Raw genomic sequence first — 18,842 nt, forward strand, 5'->3', positions numbered from 1 at the left:
ATAATAGATTAATGAGTGAAAAGTTTATTCCTTGTTCGTGAGAAAGCTGTTACCAGTACATTTTCTTTCTGCAATTCATATCCCTTCTCTAAAACAATGGCATCAAATTAATACTAAAATATATATATAGAGAGAGTATATTATGGTGARAGAACTTCTCAGTTCTTTGGAGCATGTTTGTTTTAGAATTTTGAGGCATTGATAATAATGAGCTCTTATTTAKTGCAAAAATTCCTCCTCATGTAAGGGATATTTTTCTTTGAAACACTTTTTTAATCTCAGTGTCAAAGTATAAATCTCAGTATGTGTCATATGGTTTGATATGTACCTTTTTTCTGTTCRGTTTCCGTTACCCATTGAAACTCATTACTGTATTTTTGTGCCAAAATTTATCTAAACMCATCAAAGTTAAGGTAGGTTAGAAAGTTTGTCTCTAGCACTGTGCGTTAACATCCTTGGACCTAATCCATTTTTATATGTGATTAGGAGAAGGTGCTGACCCTGAGATGTAAGCTGGGAAATCATAGGAGATCAAAGCTTCTTCCTCAAAGAAACTAGTCTTGCACAGTAACAGGTGAAAACAATTCTGCCTAATGACTTTGGCACGCAATACAATGAGTAAATAATGAATAATGCAGTTGAGATATAAAGCAGCAAATTTGTATGCCYTGGTGATATGAATGCAAGTAATGATTATGTAAATATAAATGAAAATGAGAAGTGTAAAAAGAAGAAAGTGTGATGCTTACAATAAAGAGAAAAGAGAGTCCTAAAAGACACAGATTTATCTGTTGCTATTAAATATGCAGAAACTTTAGTTCTGTAACTTCTGTAAGCTTCAGGAAGACTTGAGCAACTGCAGAATGGACATTGATCCAAGGACAGAAGAATGCAGTTGAGGCTCTATATTATTATTATTATTATTATTATTATTATTAGTAGTAGTAGTAGTAGTAGTAGTAGTAGTAATAGTAGTAATAGTAGTACTAGTAGTAGTAACAAAGTAAAATAGCTTAACTAGTGTTTAGAAATTGGATATAAGCCCTGGCACAACTGTTTCCTATCTCTGGTATTTTCTGATCTTAAAACTTCTGCTTAGACTAATTTATGCTGTACTTGTATTCCTGTGTTATTCTGTCTGTAATAGATAGCTTATCACATAATATTTATTAAAGTAGCTGATGATATATAAATGTATAGATAATATATATATGGATACTATATTCAGGCTTACTAAGGGGATTAAGATTTAGTCATTCTTTATGAGACATATGAAATAAACAGTATATTAAAGTTTTAACTAGGTTCTAGAAACATAATCTTCACCCCAAATACTGAAAAAAGAGTTCATAGAGGGTTAATGGTCTATTAACTCACAAAAAGAATGGTTCTGTAACAGAAATACCTCTATTATATCCTTTGGAAGGCTGCCTTCTAAAAAACTTCGTTTTACTTTGTTATGGTATGACCATATTATTTTTTGATTCTTTTGGGTATGGAATTTTGGATTTTGAATTTTGAATTCTTTATGCATGAATGTTAAATGCACAATGTTAAATGCACTATATAACTGCACTTTTCAAACCATGGTAGAACAAATTTTTGGAAATTGCTGCTGTTTGAACTTAACTGTTCAAAATGTTAACTGCAGGTTTGAATTACTGCCTGTTGAAAACTTGTTAAGCAGTGAGAAGGGGTCAGCAGAGAAAAACTTTGTGAAACATGTAATAGAATTAAATAGATTATTAGAGTTCATATTGCCATTTAAGATTACTGAAAGTTACACACTTTTTAACATTTAGTTTTGCATAGAGGTTCTTTTCTGCAATAATATCTGTACAGTTGCAGTTATTTATTCAGGATTATTTTATTCAGAGTATGAAGAAAACAAGGAGTGCTCAAAAATTAACCTATTTTCCCATCCTGATCAGATGTTTTTTCATCATCTTATTATGATTTCTCTACACACACAAATGCTGAGGAAACTACAAAGATTTTTGCATGAGCAGAAGTTTTGCACTTTTATGATTTCTATATTGTTTCTTCTCTCTTTTCTAGTAGTTACTCCCCTCCTTAAAGCGGTATTTCAAGCAAACGGACCCATAGGCACAATGTATACACAATGGGAACATTTTGTGGTTCATCCAAGAAGTTACATTGGACCTTATATTGAAAACTTAAGGATTAAGCCCAGTTTTTATCTTTCTCCATTTCCCTGTGAAGGCTATCATAACAAGGACTCTTTGAGGTTTTATTATTGTTGCAAATACCAAAAGTGTGAAAGGTCACTTTTAAAGACTTGAAACATAGAGCCTTATGTTTATGTGCACTTGAATTTTTGGATTCTCATATGGTCCCTGAGACTAGAAGCAAGCAATAATAGGAATCAAAAAAATGAAGCTAGTGTGTTGGAAACTATCTACGACCATATGAGAACAATACTGTGAGAACAATAATGTAAGAATGTTTATCAGAAATCTTTTGATGAAATATTTTCTAAATAGAAAATAAACTGAAACTGAAAATTTCCTGAAAATATCTTAACTTTGGCGAACTTCTGTYAGCTGAACTAAATTCTGACCTCCCTCAAGCCCACTACCCCAATAAAGGATTCTTGAGATATGGTAAATGATGCCACCTACTTGAATGGTTTAAACCATGAACTTAAGTTTTGATGGCCTACAGTCTGCTGGTGTATTCAGTGCCTCGTGATTCTGTACTGTTTTCATGCTCGGTGAGAGTACTCTTTTCATGCTATCTAGAGTCCTACTGTTTTTCGCTATTAGTGTGGATTTCTATGTTAATGGAAACCCAGAATAGCCAGGTCAGTCTGATTAGGCAGAACAGAGACAGTGTGTATTGGAGAGCTGAAGAAACATGGTTTAGATGCATAATAGCTCCAGCATATCTGTAGGTCTTGCTATATAGCAAGTCTGCGGGCATATATAATCAGGAAAAATACAATGAAGAGGGAGTTGCTGCTTTTTGCAATGCATTCTTTCTTGTATAGTGTGCACATCATTAGGGAACTTAATCCTCTAAGGAAGTTGGAATTTTCATCCTTATTTGCTTGTTTTATTTTTCATTGTTGCTGAAAATTAGAAATCAAAACTCAGTTATGAAATAGAGATGCCGTTTTCCAGTCAGATCTAGTTTTCATTGTAAGTGAACACCAAAGAATAAAGCCCATTTGGTACCCAGCTAAGCACTTAAATCAGAGATACTCAAACGTTTTGTGGAATTGACATAGGTGAATTGGCACATTCAAAAGCTGAGCTCTTCCTATGTTATTTGAATTTCATATCTAGATGMCCATCACTAAATTAAATCAGATCTTTCCCTCAATGCCAATTCCCAGTTACCATATTCAGTTCCATGGTATTCTTTTCGATGCTTGAAGGGGGAAATACAGCTAGGATATTTCCATGTATGCCTATTCTTAGGTAGGTTCATGTTAAAAGCCRCTTGCAACATATATTTGTTAACAAAACTACAGTATAAAAATGTAGCACAGTTGCTTATGTTGAAGTCTGTAATCTATTAAAATATTGACATTTACCCTTTGAAATTAGTTAGTATTATTGCAGTGTTATTGGAATTTCTGAATAAAGGGAATATGTGCAGTACAGAAGTAAAACTAACTGTTTTCAAAGGGTAAATGTGAACACTTTAATGACATCTACTGGGGCTGCCAAAATTTTTGTAGGGTTTCTGTAGGCTAATTTTTCAAACAAGCCTGTGATATCTATCCTTCCTCCCTGATAGGGCGAGCTGTATATAATTCTGAGCTTCAGCCCGTACAAAAACACTGTGCAAGGTCAGGTTTGCTCATTCTTACCTTATAAAAGAAAAAATATCTTGTTTAGGAGTTTTCCTGTTGACTTTTGAAGGTTTCATTTGAAACAAACAAACAAACAAAAAAGTACAAAATGAGGTTGGGAGTGCTTTTTTTGCAAGCATATTACTGAYTGATTTAAAATACCTATTGGCCAGTTCTAAAGAAATCATACACTTTACAGAAGCAGTTTGCCAGACTGAATRGAAAATTGCATATATGTTAACTGTTAACTACAGAATACACATCCATAGAGGCTACAGCATTGTCAACCGTATGTAAAYAGAATGATTTCTTATTGCTTTCTCCAAGCTCTTGTCCCTGAAGCAATGTTCATTTTCCTATAAATCCTCTGTATGTTGCTGTGTCAGCTAGTGGAAAGAATTCAAGGCAAATAATTTGCTTATCCCTGTGAACAAGTTAATGTCAGCTATGTGGACTAGAAAAAACATTCCTCTAAACAACATGGATAGGCCAATTGTGTAATTGCAAGTGCAAAGTCTTCCATGATAGAGGGGAAGGTTATATAAACAGGAGTATTATACACATGTATCCATTCCCCTCTGGTCTCTCCATTTTGCTTACTTCTTAACATTAATGTTTTTGTAACCATATACTCCCCCAGTGTTTAATGGGATAGCACTCAGTTAAGTGTATCCCACAGGACTTTGCTAAGGTTTACTATTTTTAAATATAACCTTATGTCAAACATTGAAAAAAAGGGCAAAACAAGTCTCAGCATCTTCTTTCTTGTGTTTAAAAACACATGTCYCAAAGGTTTGTAAGCCCTTGTTGGTAAGGTTCTTCGTTCTCAGAAGTACCAAGTATCCTGAAATTATGCTGAAGAGAGCGAATTCTTCTGTTAAGGTCAACATCTGTTTTTTGTGTTTGAAAATGAGTTATTTTAGGAGATGAATCTTGGCTACTCAAAATACTGTATCTGTAGTCCCAGTCCTTTTGCAGCATTCAAAGTCTGTACCTGCTGCTGATAGACTGCAAAAGCAACCTGATCTTCCCCAGTAAGGAAGGAATCAGAAGGAATTTCACCACTTCCTGACTACAGAMGAGGAGGACATCCTTGTATGTGCCAGTTGTATCTAGACTTCTGATTCCCCTGAGGAAAGCAAGTAAACAAACCAAACCAAAACAATAAAATCCTAACTCTCAGGACCATGACATAGGCAAAGGTAAAGGCAAGCGTCAGTTCTGTATTTTGATTTGCCTGTCTGTGGTATGGAAATATTAGCTGCTTTTTCTAGGATTTTTGAGAGTCTAGTAATATTAACTATTTAATTAAAGAGCATCCAGATACTCAGCTAGAAGGATTTGTGTCTGCATAAAGCATTACCATTTTAATATAAGGATGTAAATATGATTAAGTGCTTTCTTTAAATAAAGAAAAAAATCTTTCTCTGAGCAGGTTTACTGAAGAAGGCTGGTATCTGTTTACAGACAGCTCGGTTGGAAAATTTGGTCAGACTGCTGACATTGCTACCCCAGTCATCTCCCTTACTGGGCCAAAATGCAAAATGGTATTCTGGAACTATATGTCTGGTGCAACAGTAGGTTCTTTGCAGGTAAGAAGAAGGTTTGCAGGTTTTTACTGCCTGAAATTCATGAAAGAAAACTCATGCCCTTGTCCTTTAGACTGCTAATAAATGAAAATGAGCAATTAGTAGCACTCCGCTGCTCTTAATACATTATGATCTGAAGGAGGAATTGGCTTGAGTAAGCTGTGGAAAATGTGGTATTTAACGATGAGCTAAAATTATGACCTTTGTAAATGGATGGAGCTTCTCTACAAGAAAAGCCTTGTACTGCACGATAACCTTTGACATTAAAAAGCATCAGTAGATATTTGAACATCAGTGGTTTTGGCTGTATGTGATGGCAGCAGTAAAAAAGAAATCATTGCATTCAGATTAATTCTGATGAAATATTGTAGAATGGGCTTGTTGTGTTATTTCCTTGAAAATTTAGCAAAGCGAATTCTTCGAGGATTAGTTATATTAAAACAAGCAAAATTTAATTTTTCTGAACCAATTTTCAGCAATATCACTGAATTCTACTGCATAAGTAGTGCAGATGTTAGGGTACTTGGCAAAGAGACAAATTTTTAATTCATCGGAATTAGTAGGTGGTCACAGAATAAAGACGATTTGTCCTCAGTTTAAAGACTCTAAACAGGTTGATTCACCTTGGCTGCTTGTATTTGCCCAAAGCTTCTGTAAAACCTAGGAACCCACATTACTTGGAAGCAAGCCCACAGAGTGTTTTGCAGAAAGTAACAGCAAATCCTATGGAACTATTTCCAGTAATAGACTATGAAGGTGTCACTAAAAAAGGCATATAAATATATATATATATATATACACACACACACACACATTTTTGTCTCAATTCCAACATGAAAGATAACTGTTTTCCTGAATCAGTTGTGGCTAATGACTTATAAGACTTACCAAAAATCTTTGTATCACAAAATCTTTGCAATCACACAATCTTTACATTTTAAGCATTATAAATAACTGTTTAATTTAGGTTTTTTGTTTAATTTTTCAGTTAGAATATTCCAGACTAAAAGATTCTTAGGGAATCTATCATTATTTTCTTCCAAAGATTGTTAGAATTATATGAATGTATCTTTCATGTGGTTGAAAAGAGTTCATCTGTCAGTCTCATCACCCCATCACCACTACATATTTAATTTACAAGTTTTGATTTTTGAATGTATCAATCCACAGAAGGCCTGCAAGACTCAGCTATCTGCTTTTTGCCTGAATGATTACTTTGTYGTGTTTCTACAACTTTCTTAAACAATGATCAGTTGTGTTATTGTGCAGCGCCCATGAATACTTCTTGGACCATTTTTATCTGGTTTCTGCCAGATGACTTGGCACCTAAATAGAGTTGTTCTACCTGACTAGCTATTTTTACAGCAAATTACAATGCAATCAAAATGTATAGGACTTCCAAGGGCACCAAGATACAGGGAAACCTTAGATTTTAATAAGTCATAAATTTATGGACATATTTAACTTTAAAATTACAACCTTTAGCATGATGTTATAGCAAATCTCAATTTCTGGTGAAGATTTGGATTTAAAGTGTAAACTGCAGTAGGCAGTCTACAGTGTGTCTGTGCATATGTGTCTGTATCCCTATGCGGTCATACATATGTMTAACCATATCCTTATTTATATACARTGTATATACAAGTGTAAGAGTCTTCTTTTTCGACATACCTCATTCTCTCAAATAATGTTAATTTTTTAAAATCTATTTTCCTTAATATTCATGTGATGTATGAACAGCTTCTTTCTTTTCTGAAAAGCCAGGTGTCTTTTTCTTCTTTTCTGTCTTTTTCTGTTCTGTTTAATGTACTGCACTTTCTTCTTTTGTTCCTCTGGATTGAAAGCTCTTCACTGTGCAAATCCGCAGTTTGCTTGGCAGAACTTACTTGCTCTACAGTACAGTATGCACTCATGGGACTGCATATGTTTTCCAAAAATGCCATTTTTTTCATTAAGATGAAAAATGCCTGGGCTGCCCTAGGAAGATTACACCAAGTAGCAATAAATCCTTGAAAACAGAGGTGGTTCAGGCAATTGGTGAAGTGATTTTTAGCTGTGTGAATACTGGCTGGAGACACAACCTGACACACACCATCAGACTTCCATCTTGCCATTACTGTTAGTAGCTCAGTTGAATTTGGATGCCTCAGAGGTGAGAGCAAAACTTGTTTAGGGCTTTGTGCTCTTGTGGAAAAGCATCAGATTTATACACCATTTACTGGAGTTAAGAAACTAATGAGTCTTCCAAAGTCCAAACAGAGAAGGGTTGGTCTATGGATGAAAAGAACAGCTTGTTATTAAGGAAAGGGAAAAGAGAGAAGAGAGAGAAAAGAGAGAAGAGAAAAGAGAAGACAGGAGAGGAGAGGAGAGGAGAGGAGAGGAGAGGAGAGGAGAGGAGAGGAGAGGAGAGGAGAGGAGAGCAGAGGAGAGGAGATTGTTTCATATAGAAACAGAGTATTAAATATAGCTAGGTTCTGTAGTGGCACAATCTAATTCAATCTAATAGATGCATGTATGATTATATTCTTCATTACTCTGGCTGTTAGTGCTGTTTTCCGTGGTTAACAAATGGGCCCTGATGCTTTCCTGAGCAATTTTTATTTGTGGGATGACATTTTTTACTCCAGGTAATTTAATGGGATAAATTATTCCAGATAAGAAAATAAGATGACTGTACTAAGATCTAAGACCTGTTTCTGATCGCAGGAGATCAGAAAAACCTGAATAATTTTCTTAAAATATTAATTTACACTGGCAAACCTTTTGAATTTGGTATTAAGGAGAAATATAGAGATAACTTCAATTGTTAATGAATCTGAAGTGAATTTTTGTTGAATTTTTTTCTTTTTCTTTCTTTTTTTTTTTTTTTTTTTTTTTTTTTTTTTTTGGAATTACTTTTTTTCCAGGTTCTCAGTAAAATTGGTAACATCACTACTAAGCTGTGGGCTCAAAGTGGCAGCCAAGGTGCACAGTGGAACAGAGCAGAGGTGTTCTTAGGAGTTCGTTCGGGTTTTCAGGTGTGTGTTTTCGTATTTTATGTGCTCTCTAATCATTTAATTATGTTTAGGTACTTAGGTAACTTAACTTGATCTTCTAAACAGTTATCTGGATTCGAGAGCAACATTCAGGTTTGCCAAAAGTTGCAATAGCTTGTAATACAACATTACTAGAGAAAACAAGTAAAGTAAAGAGAATGTGATCATTTTTGGATGGCTTTTAATGAGTTTTTAATACGCTTGTTACAATTATGCTGCTTATGTCAGCTTTACTGAAATTTCTGTTATTTTTATTAGGTTGTTCTCAGGGCTATACGTGGTGTCAGTTACATGGGAGATGTGGCAGTGGATGATATTACCTTTGAAGATTGTTCACCTTTGCTCATCCCAAACAGACCTTGCACAGTAGAGGAATTCACATGTGCCAACAAGTACTGTATCCCAAAGGATAATCTGTGTGATTTTGTAAATGACTGTGCAGATAACTCAGATGAGAACCCTAACATTTGTAGTAAGTATTGTATTTTTTATTTCTAATTATCATGAATAACTGTGTCTGCTGTGAATTGTTAAGGCCTGAATATTGTTGGCAGCTCACCAGGTAAGAAAGCAAACATGACTGTAATAATTTAATTATATTCCTTGGCTTTTAGGCATATTAAAATATTATTATTTAATTTGAAATTGTATGATAGTAAGTAGAAAGTGCTGTTAGTGAATTTATTAAAATATTTCAGAAAATTACTGTCTTTAAAAGCAGAATAAAGATCTTCTTTCCATATGAAAAGAATGTACAAAGAGTGAAAAAATGCTTTGACCTTAATTCCTTTGGGATATGAGAACCTGCTTCCTTTGATATTTCAAGAATTGTCACGTCTTTTAGGAAATATTTTAATTTAAATACTGCTCAACTTGGGTTTTTACAAGAGATACCAGGAAGCAGCATCTGTAGCACTGGATTAMAAGAATGGTGTTTTATATTAAATGAATGCTTCTCTGAAAAAAATGGATCACAGAATATTGTTTAGGTACTGTTAACACTTTCCTTTTTTATAGTCAAACCTTCAGAAATGCTCGTTTAACCAAATCTGAATTATCTGATACAGCGTTAATAGCTACTTCTTTTCTGTTGAGTTTATGAACACAGTGCATCAAATTCCTATTGAATACAAATCTATGATATAAAGGTATGCTGATGTAACACAGGAAAGGGACTGTTCTTTTTCAGGGATAGTCATTATAAAAACAAAGCAAACAAAAAACCAGCAACAAAAAACATAGTGATTTCCATTATTCCAGGAATAAGTATATCATTTAGCTATTTGGAGACCATTTTTGATCTTCTGCTACCAAAAATGAGGAAATGAGGTATCTATCAACTTGGAATTACTCTGTTGAAAAAGATTGTCATATTTTGGCATGTATTTTCTGAAATATTAAAACCTTTCTTTCTGAATTTGCATTCCTCAATTTGTCTACTTCCCATGGGACACTATCAGATAGTAACAGAGACATTATGAATATAATGATCCCAATAGGGTGCCTGGGTTAAATTTTGCAATCCCTAAATTAAGTATTGCATTCACATTCCTCATGGGAATAGTAAAGAATTGAAACAGTCTCACAGGGAAGTATTTCAGTGTAAGGTGATCTTTTATTTMTTGTTTTTAAGGAAAAATATGGATTACTGACTGGATTTTAATACAGGGCTTTACAACACAGAAGCTGCTTTGAAAGCACGGTGGTCATTTCCAGGATAAAACTTCTACAGTGCAGAATCACAGATGGTTGATGTTGGAAGGAACCTTTAAAAATCAGCTAGTCCATCTCCTCTGACCAAGCAGTGTCACTTAGATAAGGCTGCCCAGATCTCTGTGCAAGTGGCTTTGAATATCTCCAAAGAAGGAGACTCCACAACCTCTCTGGATGATATGTCTTAGTGCTCAATCACTCTTGCAGAACTGGACACACAGCAGTCTAACCAGGGCTAAGTAGAGAGGGAGGATATATAGGTGATCCTTCAACTTGCTGTCAGTGCAACCCAGGATACTGTTAGCCTTCATGTCCATAAGGGCATATCTCTAGCTCATAATCATCAACTTGTCTGCCAGGATTCCCAAATCCATCTCTGTCGAGCTGCTCATCAGCTGGTCCAACCCTAGCCTGTACTGATGTCTGGGGTTATTCCTCCCGAGGTGCAGGACCCTGCGCTTGCCTTTGCTGAACTTCATGAGGTTTCTCTCTGCCCATGAGGTTTCTCTCTGCCCAGCCTGTCAACATCCCTCTAAATGGTAGCACAGCCCTCCTTTGCGTGAGCCACTCCTCCCAATTTTGTATCATGAGCAAAAATATAAAGTGCACTCTGCCCCATCATCCAGATCCTGAATGATGATGATCAACAGTAATGAAGTCAATATTGCCACTTAGGATTGACCACTAGTTAGTGATTTCCAAATAGATTTGGGCTAGTGATCACTTGAAAGGCTGTTTTAAATGTGCACAATGTACTGAAGAACTTTGGATTTCTTTTATTGGTGACACCTCTGCATTATCTATGTATGATTGAAATAAATATTATTGCATTTGATGAAAACATTCATTTTGCAAAAATAATAATGTAGTTTTTCTACCATTTTGTGTAAAATGTACTTTATATAAAATATAAAAACAGTTAATTATAGCTTCATGAACGAAAGCTTTTCCCACTTTTCCTATTATTTAATACTACTGCTTTTTTTGGTCAAATGCATTATCTCTGCAACAGATCTCACTGTGACTTCATTGCTGTCAGTGGTCCCTGACCTCTTTTCACTTTCGAGTAAAACCATTAACAGATTGCTTTTTTTTTAGGTTGCAGATAAGTGCTGAAAAAAAATCATTCCTTGGTAATGGCATAGAATTGTCTTTCAGAAAGTGAAATAAAAATGCATAAATTATGACCACATTGCTCATTTAAATCTTGTTGTATGAATCCACAATTTGATTTTCCTTTGAARAAAACTTGAGTACCCTGTAGTCAGATCTAATCTGTAGTGCATAATAAATAGTTCATCAGCTCACTTCTGCTCTTARGAAATTTCTGATAATATAAATCTTTTTATATTAATTTACTGTATTTWAAAAAATGATTTTCAAGTCAAGAAGAACAAGATATACAAGAAATGCCCAATTGGGAAATATTCCCCTTTGTAAATCTGGTAGAAGAGCATAGAAATGCGGGCATATATATGTATATAATATATATATGTTATTGCCACATATTGGCAAGGAATTGTTGACTCCTGTTTCTTTGAGTGAAGACTATGATCTATGAATACATTTCAGTTTGCTTTTTTATGATAAATATCTCCAAAAAGTAGTAAAATAGAAACTATGCATTTACATTTCCAATCCTGTGCATGTGTTTTACCGGTGCAAATTATGAATCTGCTGGATTTGTTTCCACTTTTAAGACATAAAAATAAATAATCTCTTATTGTTGATGACTAAACACATTTACTGTATGACAGGTTTTTCTTTTGGGAGCAGGAAAAGTTGTTAACTTTTTTTTTCTTATGAGGAAGGGGCCTCATAAGATTAGATTGTCCGGTTGTTCTACTACTCCATCTTCTCCATGAATATCTCTAGGTAAATATTWAAAAAGAACGATTACTCTTGCAGTGTCAGTTCAGAATAAAGACTATAAAGCAGTCMGGATCTTTGGCTTAGCAGTAAAGAAAATACTTTTGAAAAAAAATGAGACTCGTAAAGCTTTTTCCTTTTCCATCATTATTTCAATTCTCTAGGAGCTTGCAACAGGCAAAYGTTTGTATGAGTTTTGCTATGTTAACCCAGAATTTCTAGATCTGTGATTGATAATGAGATTTCAGCTTTCAGTTCAGGGTTGATGGATTTGGACTGACTGCTGATGTGGTTTTGAATAAAGAAAATTTCTATCATTTGAAATACAAACTTAAAAGGAAAACAGCACAGAATTTTAACTTTGATGTTGTTGTTTCCATAAATATTTATGATTTCAAGGAAGATGTGTTCTGTTGTCATCACAGTGTTGAGTTTTGTGCTGCATTTGTKTTATTTAACCCCTCTCACATACAGTGAAAAAGATTTTTTGTTATGATCATAATATATAATATAATCCAGAACTGTCTCAAATACCATTTCGCAGCTAGGAGGCATTTTCTTAGCTTTCTGAATGTAAGCTTTGTGTATGAGAACAAGTATATGAGAACAAAAATATCTAAGAGTGCCGGAGAGGTAATAGAGGGGTAGCACTGCTTCAATGTTGTTCAGAAACTTCCGGAGTCCATCTTATACTATTTGAAGATACTAGTAAGACGGAGCACAAAGCATCTCTGGTTACATTATGYTCACACCTCCCTGACGTAGAATTTTTTTTTTTAGGACATCTAGTAAATTAAAGTTCATGGAAAAGGCTGAGGGGAGTAGTGTTTTTCCAGTCTGAAATGAACCACCAATGCAGGTGGCAGCACATGCCAGATATTTGGCTTTGTCCACATTTATTAATGTTTGTTTTACCTCCCACTGTACTACTGAGGTGAATCTCTCAGCTGTTTCTATTTACCATGTGATAAACTAGTCTCCTTTGACTAGAAAATAAGTATAAAAGATAAGGTCATCTAATGCAGTTTGACTAATGGATGTTCATCTCGCCGGATTATTCTAGAGGCTGTCTGAAGACACTCCTCTAGCTACCTACTCTTCCATTATGTCCTCTGCATCGAGTCTTTTGCTTTATGGATATGTTCTTATAGCTCTACAAGACTTGTTCATGTAGACATAGCTTTAGTAACTCTGAGATGTATAGGTCACAGCTTGCTCCTCATGAATATTTTCATTTTGAACAGTTTTTATTTTCAAATATATGAGTGAACTTTACATTAAGTAAACAATGCTTTTTTTTTTTTTTTTTTTTTTTTTTTTTTTAATAATAAAAAGGAAGGTAATCACCTTGTATTACGTGTCCACCAAAGAGGAAAAGTTCTTCCAATTCATGGGCATGTAGCATCTCAAGCTTCTGGGTCATATGATAGAAAAAAGCTTCTAGAGCACAAAATTTGTACTCATGTAAGAAAATGCTAGATAAGGAGCAGAGGAAATGTGTGTAAAATGTGAGATATAGTTTCTGGGATAAGATGCRAAGCTGGGAGTAGAGAACCTGCTGCCTTGTCTCTGAATTTCAATTTCAAGTTGTTTGGAGGGAATTTGTAAAAAGGAAAACAGCAAGCTACCAAGACATTAAACGTTGTAGTGTGATTTTCAGTTTATTTCTTCCTGTGTTATTAAAAAAGAACCTAAAAAAAAATAGAGCATGTGTGCCAACTGCAATTTTCTGAAGCATCTTCCTCATTACTTTAGTCAATCAACAGGAGACTCAAAAATTCAGAATTCACTTTCCCAGATTGAAATTATAGTTTCTAAATTCTACAAATAAAATAACTTAAAATAGTTTGAATTTTGCTCCATTTGATTACTTTCTTTGTTACCTATATTTTTTAGATCATTTGTGATCAGTGTAAAATTTTGTTAAATTATTAAACTCTTACCTAATAGATTATTAGCYGTGTGTCACTGCTTTACAAAGTGATTACCTTGGCTTTTTTACTTCATTACTCAATGTCCTAAGATTTAAGGTACAAGTAGACAGACCACTGCTGTAAATTAGTCATCTAAGTTGCCTACATTACATTTTTCGTCAGTGTAAAGGTTCGATTCTAAGCTGAAGTTTATATCATACGAAGTTTAAGTTTTTGTCTGTATTGTTTTGGTCTATATGTGGATGCCATGCATGTTAACTCCTTGACTTAATTATTGAGGCTTCTGACCAATTGCCAATTACATAAAGCTACTTCTAACTTGCTGAACCTTATCAGATGCCATGAGAGGCTCAAGCTTTGTTTATGTTTTAGGAGAAAGCTTTTGTCATTTTTTTGCATTATCAGACCAAGTGACCCATTAAGTTTTGAAATTTATCTTCAAAGCACTTTCCTTTCCAGCAACAATAGTAAAAGTATTCAGGGCACAGGCAAAAGTCTCTTGAAGTCTCTGGCAAGACTCCAGCGTATTTCAGCAAGTTTAGGTTTGCTTGGTCATCATTATAATGAGGTTATAGATGCATACAGAAATATATATATATATRTGTGTGTGTGTAACTTAAACTTTTGTAATTCTGTAATTGACTTTAATTTATGTGTGGAATTGACTTACCATGCTGACTCTTTTGACTTTCTACATTGAAAAATACAGCTAGAGCTATGGAGCATGCATTCTATGGCATATGAAAATCAACCAATTAATGTCAGCTTGCTGATTTTTTCCAGGCTTTAGATAAAATTCAAGGAGAAGTGCAGATAATCGTCTGCCTTTGCATACTGGCTAATAAAATGTATGTGTGAATTCTTTAGGAAGCAAACAATGAGAAAAAAAAAAAATGAACGAGGAGTTACTGAAAAAGTCAGCGATCCTATTGGAAAAAAGCCCTAATTATTAGGAGTTTTTTCTTTTTCTTTTTCCTTTCTTTTCTTTTTTTTTTTTTTTTTTTTTTTTTTTAACAAAAGTAAACTGGACAAGTAGGTCCAGCTCAGAGTTCACCCACCCACATTGTTTACCTGTATGCCTCTATACAGAAGCTGTGTCTCTTCAGTCCTCAACACAGCCACCTGGGTGGGATTCTGTTCCCTGAGCACTCTGGGTATCTCACCTGACCTTAAATTGTTTCTCCAAAAAGAATCCAGTTTTCTGCAAATGTCTTAGATGCCTGTGGTAGGCTCACAGTCACCTATCAGCCTCTACCTGTGAGAGTCTAAACAGTTAATCAGCTTGCTTCAAAATAAATTTGCAAATTCCATACTTTTATAACTAGAACTCTTTTGACCATAATGGGAGTGAAGACACCTATCTCATACATAACTAGTTTAGTCCTATCCCGTTATTATATCCCAGAGCATTTTAAATGTTGTTTTTAAAAATTGTGTGGGTGGTTCTTTTTTTTTTTCCTATGGAAGAATTTTTAGGGGGTTATAGTGAGGGTTGTACACTACATTCTACATAACAGTTTTTGAAGACAGAGTCTTCATGTGTGTAAATTTCTTTTCAGGCACATGTATTGGGTGTTGTAATTTTGAGTTTGATCTTTGTGATTGGAAGCAAGATGAAAATGATGACTTTGACTGGAACCTCAGAACTAGCAGTACTCCAAGACTGGGCACAGGACCAGCTGCTGATCATACCTTGCAAGAGCCATCTGGACACTACATTTTTATAAAGAGTTCATTTCCTCAGTTGCCAGGACAGAAAGCCAGGATTTCTAGTCCTGTGTTAAGCAGAAGGAGTAAAAACTGCAAGGTATGTGGGAGTATGGTATGAACATGAATAACAATAAAAACAGTAAACATGAGTATTTATTGGCTATCTAATTTTATGTAGTTACCTATAAATCAGCTCTAGGACTCTTTCGTGTTCTGGCCATATAATAGCCACTTGGCACTCCAGCTTGGAGCACCTCTACTACCAAGGACATTGGGAATTCTTATTCTATCCATTTGTGGGAGATACTAGCCAAGTAACTTTACTGAGAGACAATATCAATGTCTTTATGCTTATAGAAGATTTAAAATTMTATTATGTTTATGCCAGCAGCACAGGTTATTTAATTGTTTTATGTTAGATTTTTGTGCATAGTTGTCCTATTTTGTGTGTCTTACTGGATCTSAAAAGACTAATCTTGATGAATAGGATTCATTTAAAAGAAAAAAAAAAGCCTTTGAATTTAACTGATTATCTAATCATAGCACAGTGCTCATTGATAGCTGTCTTAGCCTGAAATAGTCCTAAACAGATTTATTTCATATTCAGGTGACACCTATATTGAAAATGTCCAGTCCTTTACCTCTGGGCCCATTTATTTCATACTCATCATTATGAAGAAAATCGAACAGTGTTAAGTTGCCTGAAACTCAGTAGAGTTCTGGTTGATTTGAGAATGCTGTTCAGCTCTTTTGATTGAAAATTTTCAGCTTTTTTGACAATTACTTTATAGATGCCAAATTTAGGAAACATTAAACGGAACTTCATCCTGGTTAAATTCCTTTCCTGTATTTATTACAGAAGCAGATGTCACATCATATATTACAGCAGACTTAAAGGTTGGAATCTTGGACTCATTTAGGTCAATGAAAAATGTTTATTGACTTCAGTAGGAAGAGAGTTTTATGCAGAGAAAACACATATACATCAGCAAGTATAAAGGGAAATATATAAACAGGATCATTTGTATACAAGGCTGTTGCAAACCAAACTGCATCTTCTAAAACAATAGAGGGAGATGAGTACTACAAGTAGAAATAAAGTGAGACTATGTCAAAATAAATATGCAAAACAAAAGGAAGAATTCAGACTCAACGTATCAGTGTTATATAATTATATCACCTAAAAACGTCGGAATAAGTAAACTTTGCAGAGAAATTTAAATACCTGTTTTGTATTAGTATTCACTGCATGACATTATGAAGAGATACTACCTTGACAGCTATTCTTAAAACCAATGAAGGTGAAGCATTTTTAGGTAATGAGGTACCAAAAGAGGTAGTATTAGAACAAAGTCTAAATTTAATTTGGAATAAGTAGCCAAGAGCGGATGGTATACATTGAGAATTCTTGAATTGAGAATTTAGCAATAAAACCAAAGTTTTAATCAAAAATATGACAGATGTCATTAAATTCAAAATTCTCTTAGAAGATATATGGCAAGTTCCCCTCCCCGCCCCCCAAGTATTATTTTTTCTTGTATTTTCTTGCATTGAAACCTTTTTGTGTTAAATTCAGTATCAAAAAAGTAGTAACAAAAGTAAGAATCAGTAGTTACAGTTTTTCAAACTTTAAAAAATCTATAGTGTATTCTTCAAGGTCAACCTGAAAAGCAGAGAAGTGAATGGAAATATTCTGGAAACCTTGGAGACTTAATATTAGAGAATTTGCCTTTTCTTCTTAATGTGAGCTTGAGTAGTTCACATGCATGGTAACATAAACCTGATTCAAATATAGATTGCATGGGGCTGCAGTCCTGAAGGGACTTGGGTACATGCTAAAAAATAAATCTGTGCCTAACTGTTTTAAGGACTATCATTAGCACTATACAATATACCTAGAAAGTGTGTGATAGAACACAAGATCGATATGTTGACTCCTATATACAATAAAATTTCAGAGAAATTGACACTAGGGTACCTCAAATAAATATGAAGCTTTTAAAGTAATGAGAGGGAAAGAAAGCAGATAATTCAATGGCCATATAAAAAGACAAACGTATAAAACAGTTGAGTATTTTTGAAAACAGCTGTAGCTTGTCAGAAGCAGTATAGTGGATAGCCCTATGAAAATATCATCTCTAATATATTGTTCAAAAAATGAAACAGTTTTAAAATAGTAAAAAGAAATAGTGACTAATCCTAGGAAGTGAAAATCATTGTGTAATTTAATGATACACGTATATATTGAATAGAGAATCTTCTAAAAGAAGAATTTCAAAGGAAAAAAATTTATCTCAGGACAAGAAATGAGCAGATGAATAAAAGTATTTCCATACAAATGTTTCTTGAAAAAAATATGTTATTTCATTGCATGGGAGATGTTCTGCAAGTTCATGTAATAATACTTTCAAAAGAATTGTAACATAAAGGCCCTGGCATATTTCCTGTTCAATAATTAGAGAAAATAGATTAAATACAAATGTGGGCTTTAAAAAAAAAAGTATTTATAAAATTCAAAAGACTGCAGAATCATAGCATGAGGTAACAAAAAGTAACATAATTTTACATTTATATGAGCATCACAGTATTCACTGTTATGTTTTTATAACTAAAATAAATAAGAGAGAATCTTCCTTCTTCAGGGCTCATGCCATGTATGAGACTAGGGACAAATTTGAGCTCTAGACATGTTCCTGCATATTATAACATGAATTGCTTTCTTTCATGGTTTTAAAGCATTCTTGGAAATATGATGATCTTTGTCAAGAATAAGATATTCAACTATTTTAAGTATCATATTCATCAGATACAACTGTCCCTTTGTTCTTCCTATCCTCTTGAATTGCAGTTAACTTAGAGAAGCAATTAATGGTAACTGCTCTTTACCATCTCTTCAATGTTCTGTATGTACTTGATCATACTTTAGTACTTTATCGTTTCTACTTTCCCCCTTTTCTCTCAAAAAACTCATAGTTTTCTAATCCTGGGAAGTCACACTTTTTATTTTATCTTCTCCTTTGTGTTTCTGTGGTCTATTTAGAAGATCTTATATTAGGTTAGAGAGAATTTTGTAATTAGCCAGTCCGTAATGTATCACAAGCATTTTATAGGCAGAAAGGTGTTAACACTTGGTAAATTGAAGTTATTTCCCATACTGTAAATGCCACTGCTC

The 18,842-nt window shown here is 34.1% G+C and overlaps 1 protein-coding gene across 1 annotated transcript in view; it reads left to right on the forward strand.

Annotated features, from left to right (window-relative positions):
• MALRD1 (MAM and LDL receptor class A domain containing 1) overlaps positions 1–18,842 on the forward strand; it is a 224,639-nt gene that overhangs the window by 84,072 nt on the left and 121,725 nt on the right. The window contains exons 21-24 of the mRNA XM_026039361.1: positions 5,256–5,412; positions 8,316–8,426; positions 8,703–8,916; positions 15,520–15,767. Of these exons, the coding sequence (XP_025895146.1) occupies positions 5,256–5,412; positions 8,316–8,426; positions 8,703–8,916; positions 15,520–15,767 (730 nt within the window). The remainder of the gene's footprint in view (positions 1–5,255; positions 5,413–8,315; positions 8,427–8,702; positions 8,917–15,519; positions 15,768–18,842) is intronic.

The sequence above is a fragment of the Nothoprocta perdicaria genome, unplaced genomic scaffold (genome assembly GCF_003342845.1).
Source record: "Nothoprocta perdicaria isolate Ctin4 unplaced genomic scaffold, notPer1 scaffold_23, whole genome shotgun sequence".
In the NCBI taxonomy this organism is placed as follows: domain Eukaryota; kingdom Metazoa; phylum Chordata; class Aves; order Tinamiformes; family Tinamidae; genus Nothoprocta; species Nothoprocta perdicaria.